This window comes from Melanostigma gelatinosum, assembly GCF_949748355.1.
Source record: "Melanostigma gelatinosum genome assembly, chromosome: 4".
Taxonomy (NCBI): domain Eukaryota; kingdom Metazoa; phylum Chordata; class Actinopteri; order Perciformes; family Zoarcidae; genus Melanostigma; species Melanostigma gelatinosum.
Window position 1 is genome coordinate 13,438,370 of NC_136637.1, and position 18,969 is coordinate 13,457,338.

Below are 18,969 nucleotides of genomic sequence, written 5' to 3' on the forward strand. Positions count from 1 at the left end.
CAAACACATGATAAGCACATTTTTTTGTTTCAGAACGCTTTTGCATACAAATCCAAACTCTTCCACTAGAGGGTAAACTTGCATTATAATAAAGCAGTGGAACAAACAGGAGAGGTTGCTAAAGTTTTAAATCCACTATCACATGCAACGTATCGATGGGCTTTACAGGCCCGTATTAAAAGTGGTTTCCAAGCAAGTGCAAGTTCTCTAACAAGACAGGGAAAAACTCCACGAAGCCTCAGCACACGAGAGACCGTGGGAGAGATATGTAATAGAGAGATCAGCCCCCCTCTGACAGCTGTAGTGCAATAACTATGAGGGAACAAATCAATTACAAAACAAAGTGTAGGAGTCAGGAGGATTTTAGCAAGTGCAAGACCCACATAAAATAAGTGAAAAGAGTTAAGTCCCAGGAAGTCAATCAAAGACTCAGGGAACATATTGTCATATGCATTAAGATGAAAAACTTGAACCCTGACTGCTCTCCAGTCAACATATACAGTAATAATCAGTCATACTATCACACACAGTGTTACAAACATATCTACATATTGAAAATGATCCCAAAAAAAACCTAAAACATCCCCTCGAGACATGTTTAAGAAATTGACATATAATCCGTTTTGAATAACTTTCACAAAAAAAACAACCTAGTTACAAATTCTGCACACTAAAGGTTTCAAGTTTCAACATCACACTTAAGTTGCACACTGGGCCATGATTGGCTTCCAAACTCGTCAAAAAAAATCATGATCATCCATCCCAGTCGTAAACTGATATTACATGTGAGGTTGCGTGCCTGTGCCAGAACCTGCACATACATCACTCTGCACAGTCACTGTCACTTTTTTAGGGGAGGAGGACTTAAAAAGTCTGATGAGAGAAATGTTTCCAATACTCCAACAGTGTGATGTGGTTAGAAACTGGATCACCTGGAGCCAACCAACACAAATATGGAGAGAACATGGAAACCCACACACAGATGCCGGTGAGGTTTGTACAGTGCTGAACCGGCTATGTATAGCACTGTAACACCTGCTGTCAGAGTGTGTTGCATAATTTGTATTTAGTACTGCAGATTTGCCTCCTGCACACCCACATGGTTTGTATCATGTGGGTGTGCAGAAATCTGAGAATGCTGGTGGCCATCGTGGACACCAGGCTGATTGAATGCTAACATAATGATTACAGATGCCTGTTCGTGTTGCTGTGCACCCTCCGAGCCAAAGACAGAATTGAAACAGCATTTTGCTCAAGAAGTCTCCAGTTTAGATGGTAGAGTTTACATCCCAGCAGCAAAGTGACAAAACAAAGGTACTATGGGGAAGATGTTAACCCCCAATAATCTGTGTGGTTTCAGCAGTACTCCCCTGTAAGGGGGATTAGGATAAGTGTCCCATTAACGGTCCGCTTTGCTTTCAAACTAACCCCTTGTTAACCTACTAAATTGTTTTGGTGTCTGTCTTCATTTCTGGCACAAAGGACAGTGTGTAACTGATGAACAATATACAGACATTCAGGGATGAGAATGGAAAGGCTGCCTGGTATATTGTGAACAGTGTGAACATGAGCAGAGATGGCAACCTCGCAGCATCAAAGTTCTCTGAAATGCTTCTCTGCAGAGAAGTTACATTTACATTGACGGGAGCATTGTCAGGAAATTCGGGGCCCCTCACGAATGTGACACTGACTACAAAGGATCATGGGATCACAGGAAAGCCTTATTAATCCAGACTTTATACCTTCTCTCTAAACTGAGCTCTCCTCTGCTATTGATGCTTCTGATACACCTTCACTATTTCGGCTGGTCCAAAGCCTTATTAAGAATGGAGGGAGTATGTATTCGGCTTTCCTCTCCCTCGCAAACTGAAGCCCCACTCTGGTATCCAGGCTCAGTAGCTCTCCTGCCATATCAGAAAGTGTGAAACAAGACAAATCCACTTTTGATCCTGAATCCTGCTTTTAACATATTGTTGTTCAATGCAGATCTCCAACCTCCTTTTTACCGTGGACATTCATCCCCTTTTCCCTCGACACACACTTATACATGTAATTAGTGTTCGGAGCTGAAAGGCCTCGGCCTCACTAAGCCACCCCGTCAACTGTTGACTATGACTGCATTTCCATTCTTCGTCAGCTTCTCTCTGGCAGCCTGAGTGAGCGTTTGCAGTGAAAGGCAACTCTTCAGCCCTCCAGAGGCCTTCTCTGACTGCAGATTACACGGCGCTGAATGTCTCTTTGTTCTGTCTCAATGTGTATTCGATTTACGTTAGCACGCAATATTTTCAGGAAATCTTAGCAGAGCACTTTCATCAAAAGTGATGACAAATGGAATTCCTTTTTATCTATTCTATCATGCAATAACATCGGGATGGGGAGGCAGCCACAGTACTCATGGATCCACATGAGGAGCTCCAGGCCTATCAAGGAACATTTTGCCTGGACTAAGTCTTGTAAGTTGTCATGTAGAGCCACAGGGTGTGAGTGTGTGTAGCTGTGTAGAGATAATGTGATAGTCTTTGGAGAGACAGACCATTGTCATACTCCAGTACAGTGTTTGGACTCTGAATCATCCCACTCCACAGGGACATTACTGCTTCTAAACTACTTCTTAACGCAATGATCTGAAATCAGCATTTTGTTTCTGAGTTTTCTGATTTTTTGAAAATTGGAAAATAAATGTTGGATTTTATAGTCAGCTCCAACAGGAGTCTTTGAAATTGAAAACATGACGTTGATAATTAAAAAAGGGTTTTTGATGTGGAGTAAAACTAAACAGATTCATCAAATCATAAACCTGACTCTGAAAACCTTCACTTTTCTCAGATCTGAGTTGATGAAATGGTGCTTTAATAGGCAAAGTTATGTTGGGGAATGTGTGTAGGCTGTATGTTAGTGATGAGAGCAGTGGCATTCACAGGTAGAATAAAATGGTGCAAAACCGGAACAGTAAACAATTTGACAGAATACACGATTTCACATTTCTCACACAGGTGATAATCCACCGGGGCACATACCTGTCATCAATTTGGTGTGCTATCAGTTTGGGTAACGTTAGCCATGTTTGCTCTGACGAGGAAGCCCAATTGTACAGTGTTGTCCTGCTGCTTGTTTGGTAACGTTAATCCTCTCAGAAAGCTACCTGAGATCCCAAAAACCTGTTGTCGAGCAGGTACTATGCACTCCGGATGACACACCCGAGAAGCAAAAGGCGTCTTCTCTGTTAGCAGTTGTTCATTTCTCCCATGCTTTTTCCCGGAGAACCACTTCGCATTAAATCTAAATATGTTTGTCCCCCGTTTAGTTTCATCTATTTTTTTCTTGTACAGGTAGACTAAATCTGTGCAGTACAACACAATCCGTATCGTTCACGGTGATATCATGTCTTTAGCAAACAGGCAGCCAATCAAATTGCAGCACTTGTGACAAGCAATCAGCAGCTACGTCCCAATTCAGCGGCTGCTTCCTTTGAGGCTGCATTTGTAGACCTGGTTGCGTCACAGCGGCTGCGACTGTAGGCTGTGTTTTAGAAAAAGATACATTTGACAAAATTAGGCTCAACTCCACAGTACCCCGGTTACCTGAACGTGGCCTTTTCCCTTGTGTCTCCAGGATCATTCTGACTCCCCTGTCTGCTCGCCTCACCTGCTTGCTACCATAACCCTGCACTATCTCACCAGCCACACTCTCACCCTCATCAGCCTGCCCTGCTCAGTTCAGTTCAGTCCTGCCCTCTGCCATTGCTCTGCTACCCTCTCCCTCCGCTGCTCCTCCTCTGCTCCCTCACCAACCACATCACCCTTTGTCCCTAGCAGTGAATCCTGCATTTACTCTTCGACACTCTTTGTCTCTGTTTGCATTTGGGTCCACAAAATACTGAACGTAACAAAATCTTGACTTCTGTGGTCCCATAATGGTTTCACTGGTTAGTTTAGTGACAGGTTGAAATCTGTGAGGCATTTCTGTGGTACCAGCTGGGTCTATAGCTGAAATCCATCCTTTAATGGTGGGGCAGCTGCAGGGATGTCTCCCTGCAGCTGGATTTAGATAGTTAAGTGGTTTCACAACGTGGCTTCTCAGTTCCCACAGCTCTTGTCTCTTCACATGCAGGACCCTGTCAGGTCTCAGTGTGGTGGTGTTGTCAGTAAGGAACCTCACCTGCTTGTCAAGGTCTGCCATCATCATCTCATTGTCTGTTGCTTGTTCTCATCTGTGAAAGAAGCAATAAAGCATTAAATGCCAAAGAATATCAAAGCAGCAATATCTGTAACCTTTCCAATAATGTAATACAGTCTATATTATACTGAATTGGGCCAGTCAATGAGGAGCCTACTTTAAATATCTGCACATAATTTTACTTATAGTTAAACTTTGAATGCAGGAAATGTACGTAAATGTTCTCAGTGACCAGTTCCACCACTGTAAACTAACTTTTCCGTTTGGGTGTTAGAGTGGTAATTTATATTTTGACAGTCCTAATTACGCCAACGTGTTCCTTTGTACGTGTTTTATTTTGAAAGTCATACCGGAAGCTCTATGGTGTCATTACAGCTAACTTTGCAGTCTCCTCTTCCACTCTGCGGTTGCTGGTCGCTGTCATCATGCAGGTGGAATCTGCGCAATGTAGCTGCGCGTAGAGATCTCCAACCAGCCACATAACCGGCCTGCAGCGCTCATACACCGGGCACGGGACTCCGGAGGTTAGGCTGCATCTAGCGCTGTGGAGGGAGCCAAACAATAAGACACTGGAAATAATAGTTGTCATCTGTTTTGACTTGGTGATCGTAGGTTTCTTTAGATATACGGGCTTCATCAGTTTGACACCAATGACAATGCAGCCAAATCAGGAGTTCATCTCAACATTAGTCTCCTGTGAGAACATTTCATAGTTGTTGTGCTGATGCTGTCAGTTGTTGTTTTTCTCTCCTGGCGCAGTCTAACTCAGCTGGAGTCGCATAGGATGACATGCAGTCCTATTGGAAGTGACTCTCGCAGCTTGCCAGGCAACAATTTCCAAGAAACGAAAAGGACGGAATCTTGCAGATCTTTTTTGCTCTAAACACACGAACACAATGGATGAAGGCACTGCCAACGAGACCATCCCAGATCTGAAAGACATAGAGGTGAAAATCGGACGGAAGACTCCCGAGGGTTTACTCAGGTGGATGCGGGAAGAGGCGTCCTCTGTCCGGGGAGACGCCAAGCTGACCACCGCGCACGACACCGGTAAAGAGTCGGGAAAGAAGAGTTTGGATGAAAAGATCAGGAAATTGAAAATGGAGATGGTAAGAGTGCTGTTGTCGACTGCGTGTGTATGCGTGTGTGTTTACGTGTGCGCGTGTGTACGTGCACGCGCTTGAGTGGTGACAGGCTGTTGAACGTCTGGCAGACTCTTGTTTTCCAGGATGTGGCATTCCTTCTTCTTTTATACAGTCTATGGTGTCATTTAATGAAGTCCCCACCGTATTAGCATATCATAATGATTTAGAATTCGAGCCAGCTCTGCTCCACTGGACTGTTGTTGTGAATATTAAACATTTATCGGCAGATCACATTGTCGGCACTAAAAACAAAACAAAACACCAAGAGGAATAATTTGAATGAGAAACTGCTGTGAAAAATTGTAGCTTTGTATTTATTTGTTTACATAAAGCATAAGGGAAACATTTTTTAGTTAAAAAATCATCATGTCAGTGCTCTCTGGTGGACAATGGTGACACTGCTTCTACTGTAAAGTACCTTAAACCTAGTTTGTCATTTTCGTACTGCAATTTCTTCTTAGACTCATCAGCCGAGACATCAACAATCAATACATCTTTAATAAGCTAATATCGGCTTGGGTGATTTATCGGTGTAACTCCAATTGTAGCTCCCTGTAAATTCTAAAACAATATTTTTGTTAAATGTCTAGAGCAGTGGAACAAAGAGTCAAATCATTTAAAATGTCTCCCTTGGATCTGCCTCCTGTGGCATTTTAAGAAATCCACTTATTCACTTTGCTGCCAAGAGTTAGATGAGAAGATCGATACCACTGAAAGCGTATCGCCAACTCTTGGCAAGAAAGTAAACAAGTGGGATTTTTTTTCTGATTAGTTGCAATTAGTCTCATCTAATTGAATGTATCTGATGTCACTGTATGAAATGCATCAGTGATATTTGTCCTTTGAAGGCTCTTCATACTCAGTCAGCAATTTTCAGTCAGCAAGCTTCTCCTCACCGTGCCAACTGCTGCAGATGGCTGTGGTTGCTAGCAAATGAGTTGACCACATGCGATGAATTCCTTGTCTATCTATTATCAGATGGTTAACACTCTAATCACACTGTTCAAAATGTGTACTTTTTCTTTGACACCACTTTGTTTCTACAGAACTGGAACTTAGCTTTGGTGTGATATGTTGGTACGTTATCCCCCTGAAATATATTTTAGTTTCATTCATTTGAAATGGGATTAACTGACTTTGTTTTTTGACATATTTAATAATCATTACATGTAGAAGTTTACGAACTGCAATCAAACTTTTTTCTTCGGACACATCCTCCTCCAAACAGTGGAGGTCTGTAATAACGCACCGCTCTACTGTTGTTTTTACCCCATTGTGTGATCATGTATGTCATACATTCCTCTGGTTGTGACACATTACACATGCACCGCCACCAAAACTCCCAAACTAAGCAACCTGTCTCCTTAGAGAGTTTCTCCAAAAACACATTATCAGTTTGGTGACATGTCAGAAATCTAAACTTATTCCACTCCAGAGTTGTAGTAACGCCACCGTCATGATGCGGGCAGGCAGACCAGATGTTCTGTAGAAGTCACAAGAGTCCTAAAGAGGAATGAGTGATCTCCCCACTGTAACTGAACATTCCCTGATGAAACATTATCAGCTACACTTTTAGAAATGTGCGCTATACTATTTGGCCCTCTTTATAATATATATATATATATATATATATATATATATATATATATATTGCAGCAAACAAGAGAAGTCGCTGTCCCTCTGTGTGTGCTGTAATCAGAGAGAGGCAATCAAAATGCTCTCAATTTCATATAGCACGGAACCAGCATGTACAAATTAGGATACTGCATGTCACATTTATGCATCACATAATATTATTATAATTAACGTATTATAATTACAATAATATAATACATTACCACATGTTTCAGCATATTAAACCATATTGTATGAAGCTTGAATGTGAAGGAAACTAATTATATAATTTCGTAACTTTGCATCATTGCTCATTCCCACTCTATATGACAACTCGAACTCAGTGGAGGGGGGGAGTCAAAGGTCTGGACCCAGGCCCTAACATGCCTAATATGGCATTTGACTCATGTCATCTGCTCTTTTTATTCTTCAGTTGTTGGAAGATTTTGTTGCAGCCTTTATCGCATCTTCTCTTTACCAATCATTAGACCATCAAAATGTCAATGTTGAAGAGAAATTGAGAAACCTTTGTAACCTCCAGACACCAAAGTTCCCAGTTTGGATTCACAAAGCGTCCAGAGAGTTTCTATAAATCTGTCGAGAGCAGAGTGTCAGACTGATTTTTTCACAGTTTTAGCCATTAATCCAGTCTGCTGCAGGGAGGACTGGGAGAGATGTGACAAAGAGCCTCTTCCGAACTGGAGGGGAGGGTAACTTTCAGCACAGAGCAGGACCACTTCTCTCTCTCTTTCTGTGTGTGTGTGTGTGTGTGTGTGTGTGGTTGCTTGATTCATCTCTGAGAGTGGTGTGGTGTAATGGGAGTGCAGAAAAAGAGTTCCCAGCAGCACTTTCATCAGAAATCTACTTAGTAAGATGTGCTGTAACGCATGTGCAGAGCGTCTGCAGAGTCATGCTAAATGGAGAAGCTGAACACGTGCACACAGCCGTGCATGCATACTTAATCTTGATGTGTGTTATTTCTCACTTTTTTCTGATTGTGAACACTTTCTTTCATACTGATTATAATCTTATCAGGCCCACACACACCAGATTAAGTAGTAGGCTATATCCGCTTCTTTTTCTCACTTTGTGTGTATTTGTGAGTGGCTCTGTGTTTCACTGTCATCTGTTACTCTCCTGTATCTGTAACCGTGCAGCATGGTGATGGTGGGCTGCAGCATCTGTCTGCTGTAAGATCAAGAATGTGTGTGTGTGTGTGTGTGTGTGTGTGTGTGTGTGTGTGGGCCATGGTGTCACCACCAGTAATTAAATGTGGCTCTGCTTCTTGTTAACTGTCAGTGTAATCTTTATAATATGTTCGACTGAGACAAACACACTGTCTTTAACTTTTATGAAATCTTTACACAACAAAGACACATTCACCAGCCAGAGTTACTATTTGTATGACAAATAAGGCAATTGCTGTTCAATCTCTTTCTTTGCTTACATAAAAAGACGGTCTGTCATGAAACCTAATATTTTCATTTCATTTCATAGTTTAGTCTATATAATGTCAGAAAATAAATTATTATTTTGTTTGACCAACTGTCTAAAAGGTATTACATTTACACTTGGTGTTGAACAAAGAAAGCTACAAATCCTCACGTTTCAGAAGCTGGGACCAGATGATGTCTTGTGGCATTTATGCTTCAGAGATGGCTGAAACATTTCATTCATTATCAGAAATAATGCTGATTCGATTTCTGTGACTCCACTAATTGATTCATGAACTAATGTTCCGGCGCTGTGACCATTGTTGTAACGTCAGAGAAAGAACAGATCAAATATAGAGACGTATGGAGAGAGTACTTCATTCGTGAAAAGGCTTTTGGTCTGATACTCTCAGCTGTCTGATATCTGGCTTGAGGCTGTCTGCTGACATCAAGCATTTTACAGCACTGTGAGCTGAAGTCAAATAAATGTTGTTAATGATTTTAGTGTTCCTGTCTATCTGTGTGGGAGCAGTTTTACAGCTTCTGTCTTGTGCATTCGTCTGCAGCTGTCTAATGGAAGACACGCTCTCCTCTGATCTAAACAGATTTACTGGATACAGAGACACTCCTTTAAAACCATGCAGCTGTCAAAGGGAGACATACAGAGTGAATGCTGTGTTATTGCTCTTCTTATTTCTCCATGTCTGCTTGTATCGCTCTTTTCCCCTTTGATCTCTCTCTCTTCCACCTCTGGGCAGACGGATGACATTGCAAAGTCAGGTTTTAGTGCAGAGCTGAGCTCCAGGGAATCTAAATCTAGTCCATTTAATGTCAGTCGTCTGTCTCTATCTGGCTGCTGGCTGTCTTCTCAAAGACTTTGTCTAATTCAATTTCCCTTGAACCGAAAGGACCCGTCTTCCCTCATAGCAACTGGAGCAACTGGATTCCTCAATTGCACCGCAGGAAAACCATAACAATAACAATGCATCATTCTTACTTACATTAGAATATGTCGTGACTTATGTGTTGACATTTTTCATAAAAAATAGATGGACAATACAGCTACTTCTTAAAGCTACTGTGCTGAAACCACCAGCGCTGAAGAAGTATGGGAAAAAGGAAATAGCTTTAGAATATTTTCCAAGCGGTATTTCATTTTGTAACACATGTATTTTTCATTTGGTCCGACTTGTATACTGTGCATGTTGTGATCGACGTCATATGGTCTGTCCCCCTCTTCGGTTCTGTTTCTCAAAGACGATACTCAGGGAAGAAAAAAACTGGTGAAACAATGCTTTGATCAGTCAAATGCAGAAACACAAGAGAAAATTAGACAAAAAACACGGATGAGTGGAGATTGTTTCTATGGAGCATTCGGCGATGAACGCAGACAGATGGAGCAGTTGGAGGTTTACGGAGACAAGGCCGGCCTTCTGTCTGTTGAGACTGTAGGGACACTGCAAGGACGCTGTATTGTCTGCAGAGTTAGATTGGGAAGGTGAAACATCAGACAGTGACACCTGGGGACGAGAGAGAGAGAGAGAGAGAGAGAGAGAGAGAGGGGTGTTTATTTTGCTGGTGTACGCGAGAACGAGTGTGTGTTTGTGCTGTCCCTGTTGGCAGTGATTCAGCAGTCTGTTAGGTATCTGTGTGAAGCTGTTTTCACCCTCATGGGAGAGTCTGCGTCATTGATCAGGCCTCAGCTGTGCATACGTTATCACGGTGCACTGTGCCATGACTGAATATCTATCTTTAGACATCTGTCAATACATGATTCAAAATCAACTGTACTGTACACATTCCCCTAAAAGAAAGGATCATCTGATTAGATTCACGTTGCTGCTTAATTTTGTATATTGATGAGGAAAGTTGGTCCACCATAATATCTTAAATATACTTTTAAGGAAAATTCTGTTTGATTACAAGTTGGATTTCATTTTTAATGCCATTTTTGGTTTTGCTAACTTTGCACTCACACACACATAACTGATGAGTTCATTACAATGAAAACAGATGGCAAGAATTACGAGTGGTCAGCCAAGACCAGTTGTAAACAAGCCAACAATTGTATTATTACTCTTCGGTCTTCCCAACATTTCATTTTAAAACATTTAACATTCAACCTCTCTTTTACAGGACAGTTCATTGCCTTGGTTAAGTAGACCAACTAGGCCAGTGTCATCTGCAAATGCAGGAAAATGAGCTTTCCAGAATCCTACGGATCAGCCGGGGCCTGTTTGGCCTCATGCCCGGGCAGGAATACTGAAATCTGTTTGGCCGTGTACTGATGGCATTAAAGTGATTGATGTGTGTTTCAGTCCTCAAGGCTAAAACATGCCTAACCCACTCCCTGCTCTCATCCTGAATGGTGTTACATGAAAACATTTTGGCCCCAGTTTGACTTCATCGTCTAATTAGAGGTTGTAATCAATCTCAGAAGTACGACAAGATAAAAAGAATTTCCTGCTGAAAAAGCAGCATAATTCAAAACGTAAAGACTCATCAAACTGGATGGATTCCACTGGTGTTACACAATGTAATACCGTTTTAGTATTTTACAATGTTAATGTCTGGATTGATGACCCACGGGTTTAAAAAGCATTTCAGTTAATTAAACCACAAGCAACACAAAGTCATGCATTTTAGACAATGAAAAGAACATTTTGAAAACTGCTCATCACAATTCTGTTATACCCGAGGTGAAGTCATGATGCTTGTTCTGTCTGAACAACAGGGAATGACACACTGACGTATGAGAGCCACCATGGACTTATCTATATTCTAGACAGACAGCCCGGCAGCAGAGTGAGCACAGACTGCCTGAGCGCTCAGGATGTTAGCGTTGTGCCACCTCAGCGCTGACAGGCATGGAGCTACTTTTACTGCCACCCTCATTAGGCGCTCAGTGCCTGCCAGCTGAAAAAGAACCCTCAAACCTCAAACCCCACCCCAAATGTCTGGCTGTGCCCAGGGATGCCACACACACACACACACACACACACACACAGCTGTGGTTGTTGATATTCTGTCTGGCACTCCTCCCTGCAATGTGTGCTTTTATTTGTAATTCCATGTACAGAAAAGGTGCAAGATAGCAATAGTCACAGGAGCTGTGTCTGCCAGTTGTAATTTAGCCAACAGTTTGCGTTTGGCATCAGCAGATCCACACTACATTGATCACACAGCTCATTTATTTACATTCTGCTTCATCTTAGCTGTTCCAGGTGTATTTTCCGCATCCTCCTTTATGCAGCCTGCAAAAAAAGTGTTGTTTTTTAGCCTTGTGGAGACCGAAAGCTGGTCCATCCATGCTTAACCATCCATGTATTTTGGGATTAAGACTCGTTTTTAGTTCAAATTAAAGTCATGCTTTGGTGAAAGTTTGGGTAATGGTCAGGGTTCGGCATGTACTGGTTATGGTTTAGGTTTGGTGAGTCAATGGCCTCACAAGTCACATAAACAACCCATTTAAAGGTTTCACGTCGATCAGACTAAGTAACAGTGTTTGTTCTAATGATGGATGCCCATATTACATAGCCATGGTAACATAGTGGGCTGTCATATTCAACCCATATCGAACATATAGGGATGCAGTATCTGAACTGATGGTTACCAACCTTAGGCGTGTTACTCCTTAAAATGAAGCAGCTTTTGTGAGCCCTCAAAGCTCTTTGCATGAATGATGTTTCAAAGAAGAAGAAGAAGAAGAAGAAGAAGAAGAAGAAGAAGAAGAAGAAGAAGTGGTGAACATATTCATTATTTCACAAAAAATAAACAGATTTTCTTATCACCATGTGACCTCTTAGTTTTATCTAGGGACCCCCTGGGGGCCCCCAGTCCTCAGTTTGAGAACCACTGATCTAAATCACCCGTCTGCAGTGGTTTTACCCTGCTCAGCCAGAAGTCACTGTTCTGAACGGTGAATGGTTTAAACAAAGGTCAGCCACCTCCTACACACAGAGATGATATACAGTATGAGACAGATTATTTTCTGTACATAGTTTTCCTTGTTGATGGAAGAGTCTCGGGCTCTTACACACACTTACTGGGAGTTGGGATTTTGTTCTCAGGATCGTGACAGAAAAAAAACAGACTAAATCTATGACGCATGACGATGGAGGCATATCCATTGATGCAAACATTATGCAGGACCAAGAGTTAAATAGCGTTGGCAGGTTGAAAGAATCAGTACGTTTCTCTCCAGAGCTGGAGATTAAACGTCTTTCAAGGCACTTCTACCAAACACTGCTACAAGTGCATGTTTGTGGCCAGTTATATGCACACTTTACTGTACAATTATGCTTTACAGCTTGTGTATGGACTTGCAATGTTTGTCTATTTTGTATTACTGTATTTGTTATGACTGGGGCCACTGCTATATACAGTATATTTCATATCGTTGCATTATAATGTGTATTTTGTATGGACTAGTTTAGTAAAACACAGTGGTGGAATGTAACCAAGTACATTTACTCAAGTACTTTATTTTAAGACAAATTTTAGGTACTTTTGCTCCAATATATTTAGAGGAAATATTGTAGTTTTTACTCCACTGTTTGTCAACGATAGACTTTCTCTTGAGCATTCTTACAGTGTGGTGCTGGTACTTTTAGGTACGCAAAGAATCAAAATACTTAATTAATACTAAAACATAATTTGTTCATAAACAACAGATGAAGTGAAATGTACGAACACTATACATTGTAAATGTAATCTTGTATGAAAGCTGTCTGAAAGTATCCATATGCGAGACAAAAGACGCAAACGTGGTTTGGTAATAAACGCTGTTCATAAACTTAATTGTTGGAATGCTGTTAAGCATTCCAACAATTAAGTGCACCAATTAGTGAGTGCACCAATTAGTGATGTTGATAAACACACATGCACTCCTCTCTCACTCTCTCTCTCTCTCACAGGCATGCAGGCTCTCTCTCGCTCTCTCTCACACCCACACAAGCACGCTCTCTCTTGCACACACACACGCTCGCTCTCTCTCTCTCTCTCTCTCTCTCTCTCACACTCACGCACGCTCTCTCTCTCACACGCAGGCTCTCTCTCTCACACACGCACGCTCTCTCTCTCTCACACGCACGTGCTCTCTCTCTGACATGCACGCGCGCTCTCTCTCGCACGCACGCTCTCTCTCTCACACATGATTTGTTGCAGCTGTTACGTGTTGCAGCTGGCCAATCAGATATGAGGATTCAGCCCCAAAGAGTGAATTCTAATTGAAATGCTTGTGATGAAGCCAGGCATTTAACAACCTCTGTTTATGTGTGTCAGACATTATGATTATGTCTCCTCTCCCCCCCCACCCAGCACCACCCTTTCAAAATAAAAGCCCCATGGATTAACTGTATTTAAACAAGCTCAAAATTAGGCTTTTTTGTTAAAAAAAATGAATGGTCTTACTAATACTGCGACAACTACTACTGCTGCTGCTAATATAGTATTACTACTACTGCTACTACTATAACTTTTGCTACTATTACTACTACTGCTACTGCTATTACTGCTACATCAATATTGTTACTACCACTACTGCTATTACTACCACCACTACTACTATTACTTATACGACAACTACTATTCATGCTACTAAAAGTAGTAATACTACTACAGCTATTAGTACGACTGCTACTAGTACTACTGCTACATCTTCTACTGCCATTACTAGTACTACTACTACTACTACTGTGATATTAAATACTACGACCAATACTACAGCTATTACTATGACTACTGATACTACGTCTTCTACTACTTACTAATACTTCTACCACTAATAATACTTCTAATACAACTACAACTTCTACGACTACTACAAATATCACTAATGCTACTAATACTTCTACGAATAATACTTATACTACAATTTATACTCTTACAAATATCACCACTGATGAATTTTTTTAAGCCACAGAAACTGTTCAAATATCAAAATGTTCAGCTCTTTCAGGAGAGGGGTGATATGACTTTTCATATTTGTAATCTTTAAACTTTTAGAATTATTAAGCTTTTTGCAATTTGTTTTTGAATTGGATATCTATTTTCAGCAATGTTTTTGCCATTAATTTCAGTTTTCAGCATTCCAACGCATTTTCAGCAGGAAATGCTTTTTCTAGTTTTAAGTTATGACTCCAGAAAACAGAGCTACAGCCGCCTTGAGAAAGAAAGAAACAGAGACGATCTAAATGGCCACAGTGAGAGACAGAAGAGAGTAATAAAGAAAAAGAATATTAGGAGGAGGATACTGAGATACTAAAAGACTAAAAGCTTGAGCTTTGAGAGAGACTGGTTATCTGCAGAGAGGGCTGGATAGCTTTGAATGTCAGTGCCATACATCACCTCTTGGCCCTGCACTTCACCGCAGACCTCTGCTAATGTGTTCTGGGGAGGAATTTTCCATGACTGCAGCCGTCTTATTCCTCTTATTCATCGTTTAGCTTTTTCGCACGCACGCACACACACACACACTAGAAGACACCAATGGCTGTTATTTATGATTCATCATTACTTTATTTATTATACCAGGTGACATCATAACTAAATACATGTATTAGTAGTTTTGTACCATTTACAGGGCATGTAGACCTCTTTTTCAGGATTTAATTTTTTAAATGTGTCATACTTTTCCACTGTATCACACATCTCTCAACAACTTCTCCTGAAGAGTCAGTGTTGGTCACATGTCCCTTTTAAACAGTTTAATACAAGACTTCTGCACTTTGTATCTCTTTCTGTTTTCTTTTATTTCCATCTCTTAAGTTTTTTCGCTCTCCCTTTACCTTATTTGTTTCCACAGTGGTTGCTGCGTACCCACCAGCTTCTGGTATACTGTACCTCCAATTATGGTAATCTGCAATGGTTTAATAGCATTATAATGGTGTTTGCGCTAGCCTGTGGAGCCAAGGCTGAACGCTTAAATAAACATCTGCAGAGCCGTGATGGTTCCCCAGTTTATAGTTTGTCTGGTTCTCATATATAACATTCTTTTTTCTATTAAAAACTATCAAATCATGAACTTAATAAAAATAGTCATAAACTTTGTAAAACAATCCATATCTCCTTCTTATTTCTCCGCAGGTTCACTTGCGCTCGGTGGACGTGAAGATCTTGCAGCAGTTGCTGGCGGTCCATGAAGGCATCGAGGCGGTGAAATGGCTGCTGGAGGAACGCAGCACGATGACAAGCCGCTGCAGCAGCCTAACCAGCAGCCAGTACAGCCTGGGCGAGGGCCCGGACACCTCCTGGAGAGGCTCCTGGAGCAGCCTGCAAGACCCCAACGACAAGCTGGATAACATCTCCATCGGCAGCTACCTGGACACCCTGGCGGATGACATGGATGAGTACTGCCCCTCCAGCTCGGAGTCTGTCATCTGCTCCACCACGCCGCTGGCCTCAGAGGCTACTGCTGTGGGCCGGACAGGGGGAGGCCCTGGGGCCACGGTCACAGCAGCTGGGGTAGGAGCTGGGATAGGGGTGAGGCCTGGTTCTGGGGCTGGGAGTGGGATTCGGGCTGGGCCTAATGAAAATGGAACTGGGGTTGGTAATGGGATGAAGGGGAAAGGGGGGACTGGGGTTATAGCTGTCACAGGGGAGGCTGGGATGGGAAATGGGAAACCAGCTGTTCCTTACAGCTCTCTCCAAGCCAAGTCTGAGGGCCCCAAGCAAGACTCTCCGATCTGGACGAAGGCTTCAAAGGCGGTTAGAGGAAGCCTTGTTATTAAGGACAAAACCCAGGCCCAAGCTGTTAAGGCTAACGGTGTCCAGGAGAAACCGATCACACAAACAGGCAGCCCAACCCGCCTCGGCATCAACGAGAAACTGGGAACCGGCCAGAGCCCCAAACTCAAACCTTACAAAAACGGAAAGATTGACTTGGATACTTGCAAGATGAATGGCAAAATGCATCTAGAGTACGACGCACACTGGTGGTGGGTGCAGTCGCAAGAAGATGTGACGTTTTTGTAAGACGGATAACAACAGAGGAGACTCTGTTGAACACTCCCTCTGCAACATCAAAGACCAGATCACCGATGGATGGAGAAAGGAGAAGAGTGAACTGCTGTTGTGAAACGCACATAGCAAGGCTTTCCTTGTTGTAGGACACTGGGTTTGACTGACAAAAAATAACTGTTTTTGTCTTGTTGTTTCCTCCTGTGACTGCACTAACTTTATATTAAACATTGATGTCAGTATTAAGGTGGATGCACATTTCAGGATTTTGACCATATTAAGCCAAACTGGGTTGCCTCACTCAAACTTAGGAAAAACGATTCATAAATCCTGTGTCATCGTTTTTTCTCAGGGTCTTTCTTCCTGTTCCCGGATTTCTTTTCTTTTCTAAAGCACAGTAAGACGTTCTGTCGAGAGCTGAAACAGGATTTCAGATTGCTTGACATGATACATCAACCGTTGTAATATATAAGATTTGAATTATGATTTGACCTACTCATCCAGAAAATAATACCCAGATGATACAAAACTTCAATCTATAATTCAAACTAAGGGACACAACAAAGCATATTGCTCTGGGATATCCTTAATTATTTTGTACGTCCTGCAGTGGACCTTTAACTCCACTGCTAGCAGCACTGATAGAGCTGGTTGTACTGGATTTAGGTTAGTTAAAGACCCAAGTATTCCCTTATCAACCCATTATGTTTGAGTCAAACATTGAATTTATGGTATAAACTCTTTGTCTTAGACAATATAGCTTGATGGTTATAGACAGTATTACTAGATCAAATATTAACAAAACATAAATTTAAAACACCTTTTGCTAAAAAATGTAAATGTGTTTCTCCCCAAACTTGTAGCTGCCTGAATAAAAAGTAGCGGATATTAAAATACAAGATAGAAAACTGAGGTTCGTAAAAGTTTCCCTCATTGATAAAATATGTACCCGCTGTTAGCATTTGTATCTTTGTGGAGCTAAATACCTTCAGTGCTTAACCAACCATCTGCAATATTGTATATTCACTGAATCGCTATACAGCTACTCTGTGCATCAGGTACTAGTCGTGAGTGGTTGTAGGCAAATACTGAACATGGCTGAATATTGTTTTTTCTTCTTTCAACCGTTATGGTAACCTGTGTACGTTTTTCTAAGCAGATGTTGTGCCTGATTGGTGTAAACCTTAATATGCCTGTACTTTTTCCTCCTGAGATGATTGCACTGCTGTTATGATAATCTCAGTTTTTGTACTCATTTTATTGATACATTGGCCGGGTGGCTATTGCATGCCCTGTGCTGACAGCTTTACTGGTTAAATTATGAGAAATGCGTGGAAGACCTAAAACAATCAGAGAAGAAAAGCAATACTTCTTGAAGCCTTTCTTGTGGCTTACGTAAGAATCCTCTTCCCAGCAAATCTAATATTAATGTCTGATCTTCAGGAGTTTCCAAGACTACTGACAGGGAGAGGGTGTGTGTGTGTGTGTGTGTCTGTGTGTGTGTGTGAGTGAGAAAGAGACGTATATACCGGCTGCCTGCCTGATCGCAGCACGGCATGTCAGGTTTGTATAAGAATAGAAGAGTCCCAAAGGTTTTAAAGCGTTTTCCGCCCGCTCATCACAGTGTTACTACATCTCCCACCAGTCTGCAGTTCCTCACGGAAGGGAGCATATTACATAATCGTTACATAACTTTTACTGCTACAGTAACCGATACCTTGTCAAAAAAGAGAACTCGTAAAAGCTTTGGCTTACCCTCTCTCCTACCTTATGTGACCTTCTGTAAAAGCTGATAATAAATTAAAAACGTTGTATGCACATCCGTACCCCTCTCTAGTCATTATGGTTCAAAATCTAAAAGGTTTCACTTGAACTCTTTCCTTTTAGTGCCGCGAATTGTTTGAAACTTTTCAATACAGTGAAGATTATATACCAAAAAAAGATTGCCGTTTTCGATACGTTTAGTACGGACACATTTCAGTCAGTACCAAAGAAGTAAAAGGTTTGATACCCAACACAGCTCTCCTAAAAGTCCTGGGCATAGTTTTCATTTCATGCACTGTAAAAAGATATTTATTTAAACGTTTTTTGTATCACCCACTTGACTAAGCCCCACGCCCCGTAGTTTGTGTTCTCTTTGCATACATGCAGTTAATTGTAATGTGGCTAAAGCTGCATGTTGCAGGCAAAGTCACCAGATGATGATCCATGCGCAAAGGAAGACAATAATAAAGGCTGAATGATCAGGATTGTTCTTCTATTGTTCTGTAGAGCTGGTTACTGCGTACTAAAAGGAAAACAAATAAGTGGATGTGCTAGTCGTGAACAGGGCTTTTTAACATAGTTACTCCTCAACATAGACGAATGATGTGCAAACTCTTTGACGTGTAGGCCTACTGTAGGACATGCTGACGATGGATTAAATATACACTTTTATCCAGCCGTTACACTTCTACATGTGGAGAAAGCAAAGTCTTGGAAGGTCTGTCATGCAGAGTTTGGAGAGGGGTTAATCAAACTCAATTGTTGCCCTGATCTGGCTCTTTCACTTCATACAAAGACTTAACTGCTTACGTTCATGTTGTTATAACATTTTGACTTTGAGTCAAATAAAGCCGGTCCATCTTCGATCAATCCGCTTT

At 41.6% G+C, this 18,969-nt stretch overlaps 1 protein-coding gene across 1 annotated transcript; it reads left to right on the forward strand.

Annotated features, from left to right (window-relative positions):
* The first annotated feature begins 4,545 nt into the window (after positions 1 to 4,545).
* lurap1 (leucine rich adaptor protein 1) lies at positions 4,546 to 16,568 on the forward strand. Its single transcript, XM_079266639.1, has 2 exons — positions 4,546 to 5,285; positions 15,455 to 16,568. Exons 1-2 carry the CDS (start codon positions 5,073 to 5,075, stop codon positions 16,340 to 16,342), a joined length of 1,101 nt encoding a protein of 366 aa, XP_079122765.1. The 5' UTR covers positions 4,546 to 5,072; the 3' UTR covers positions 16,343 to 16,568.
* Positions 16,569 to 18,969: the final 2,401 nt, after the last annotated feature.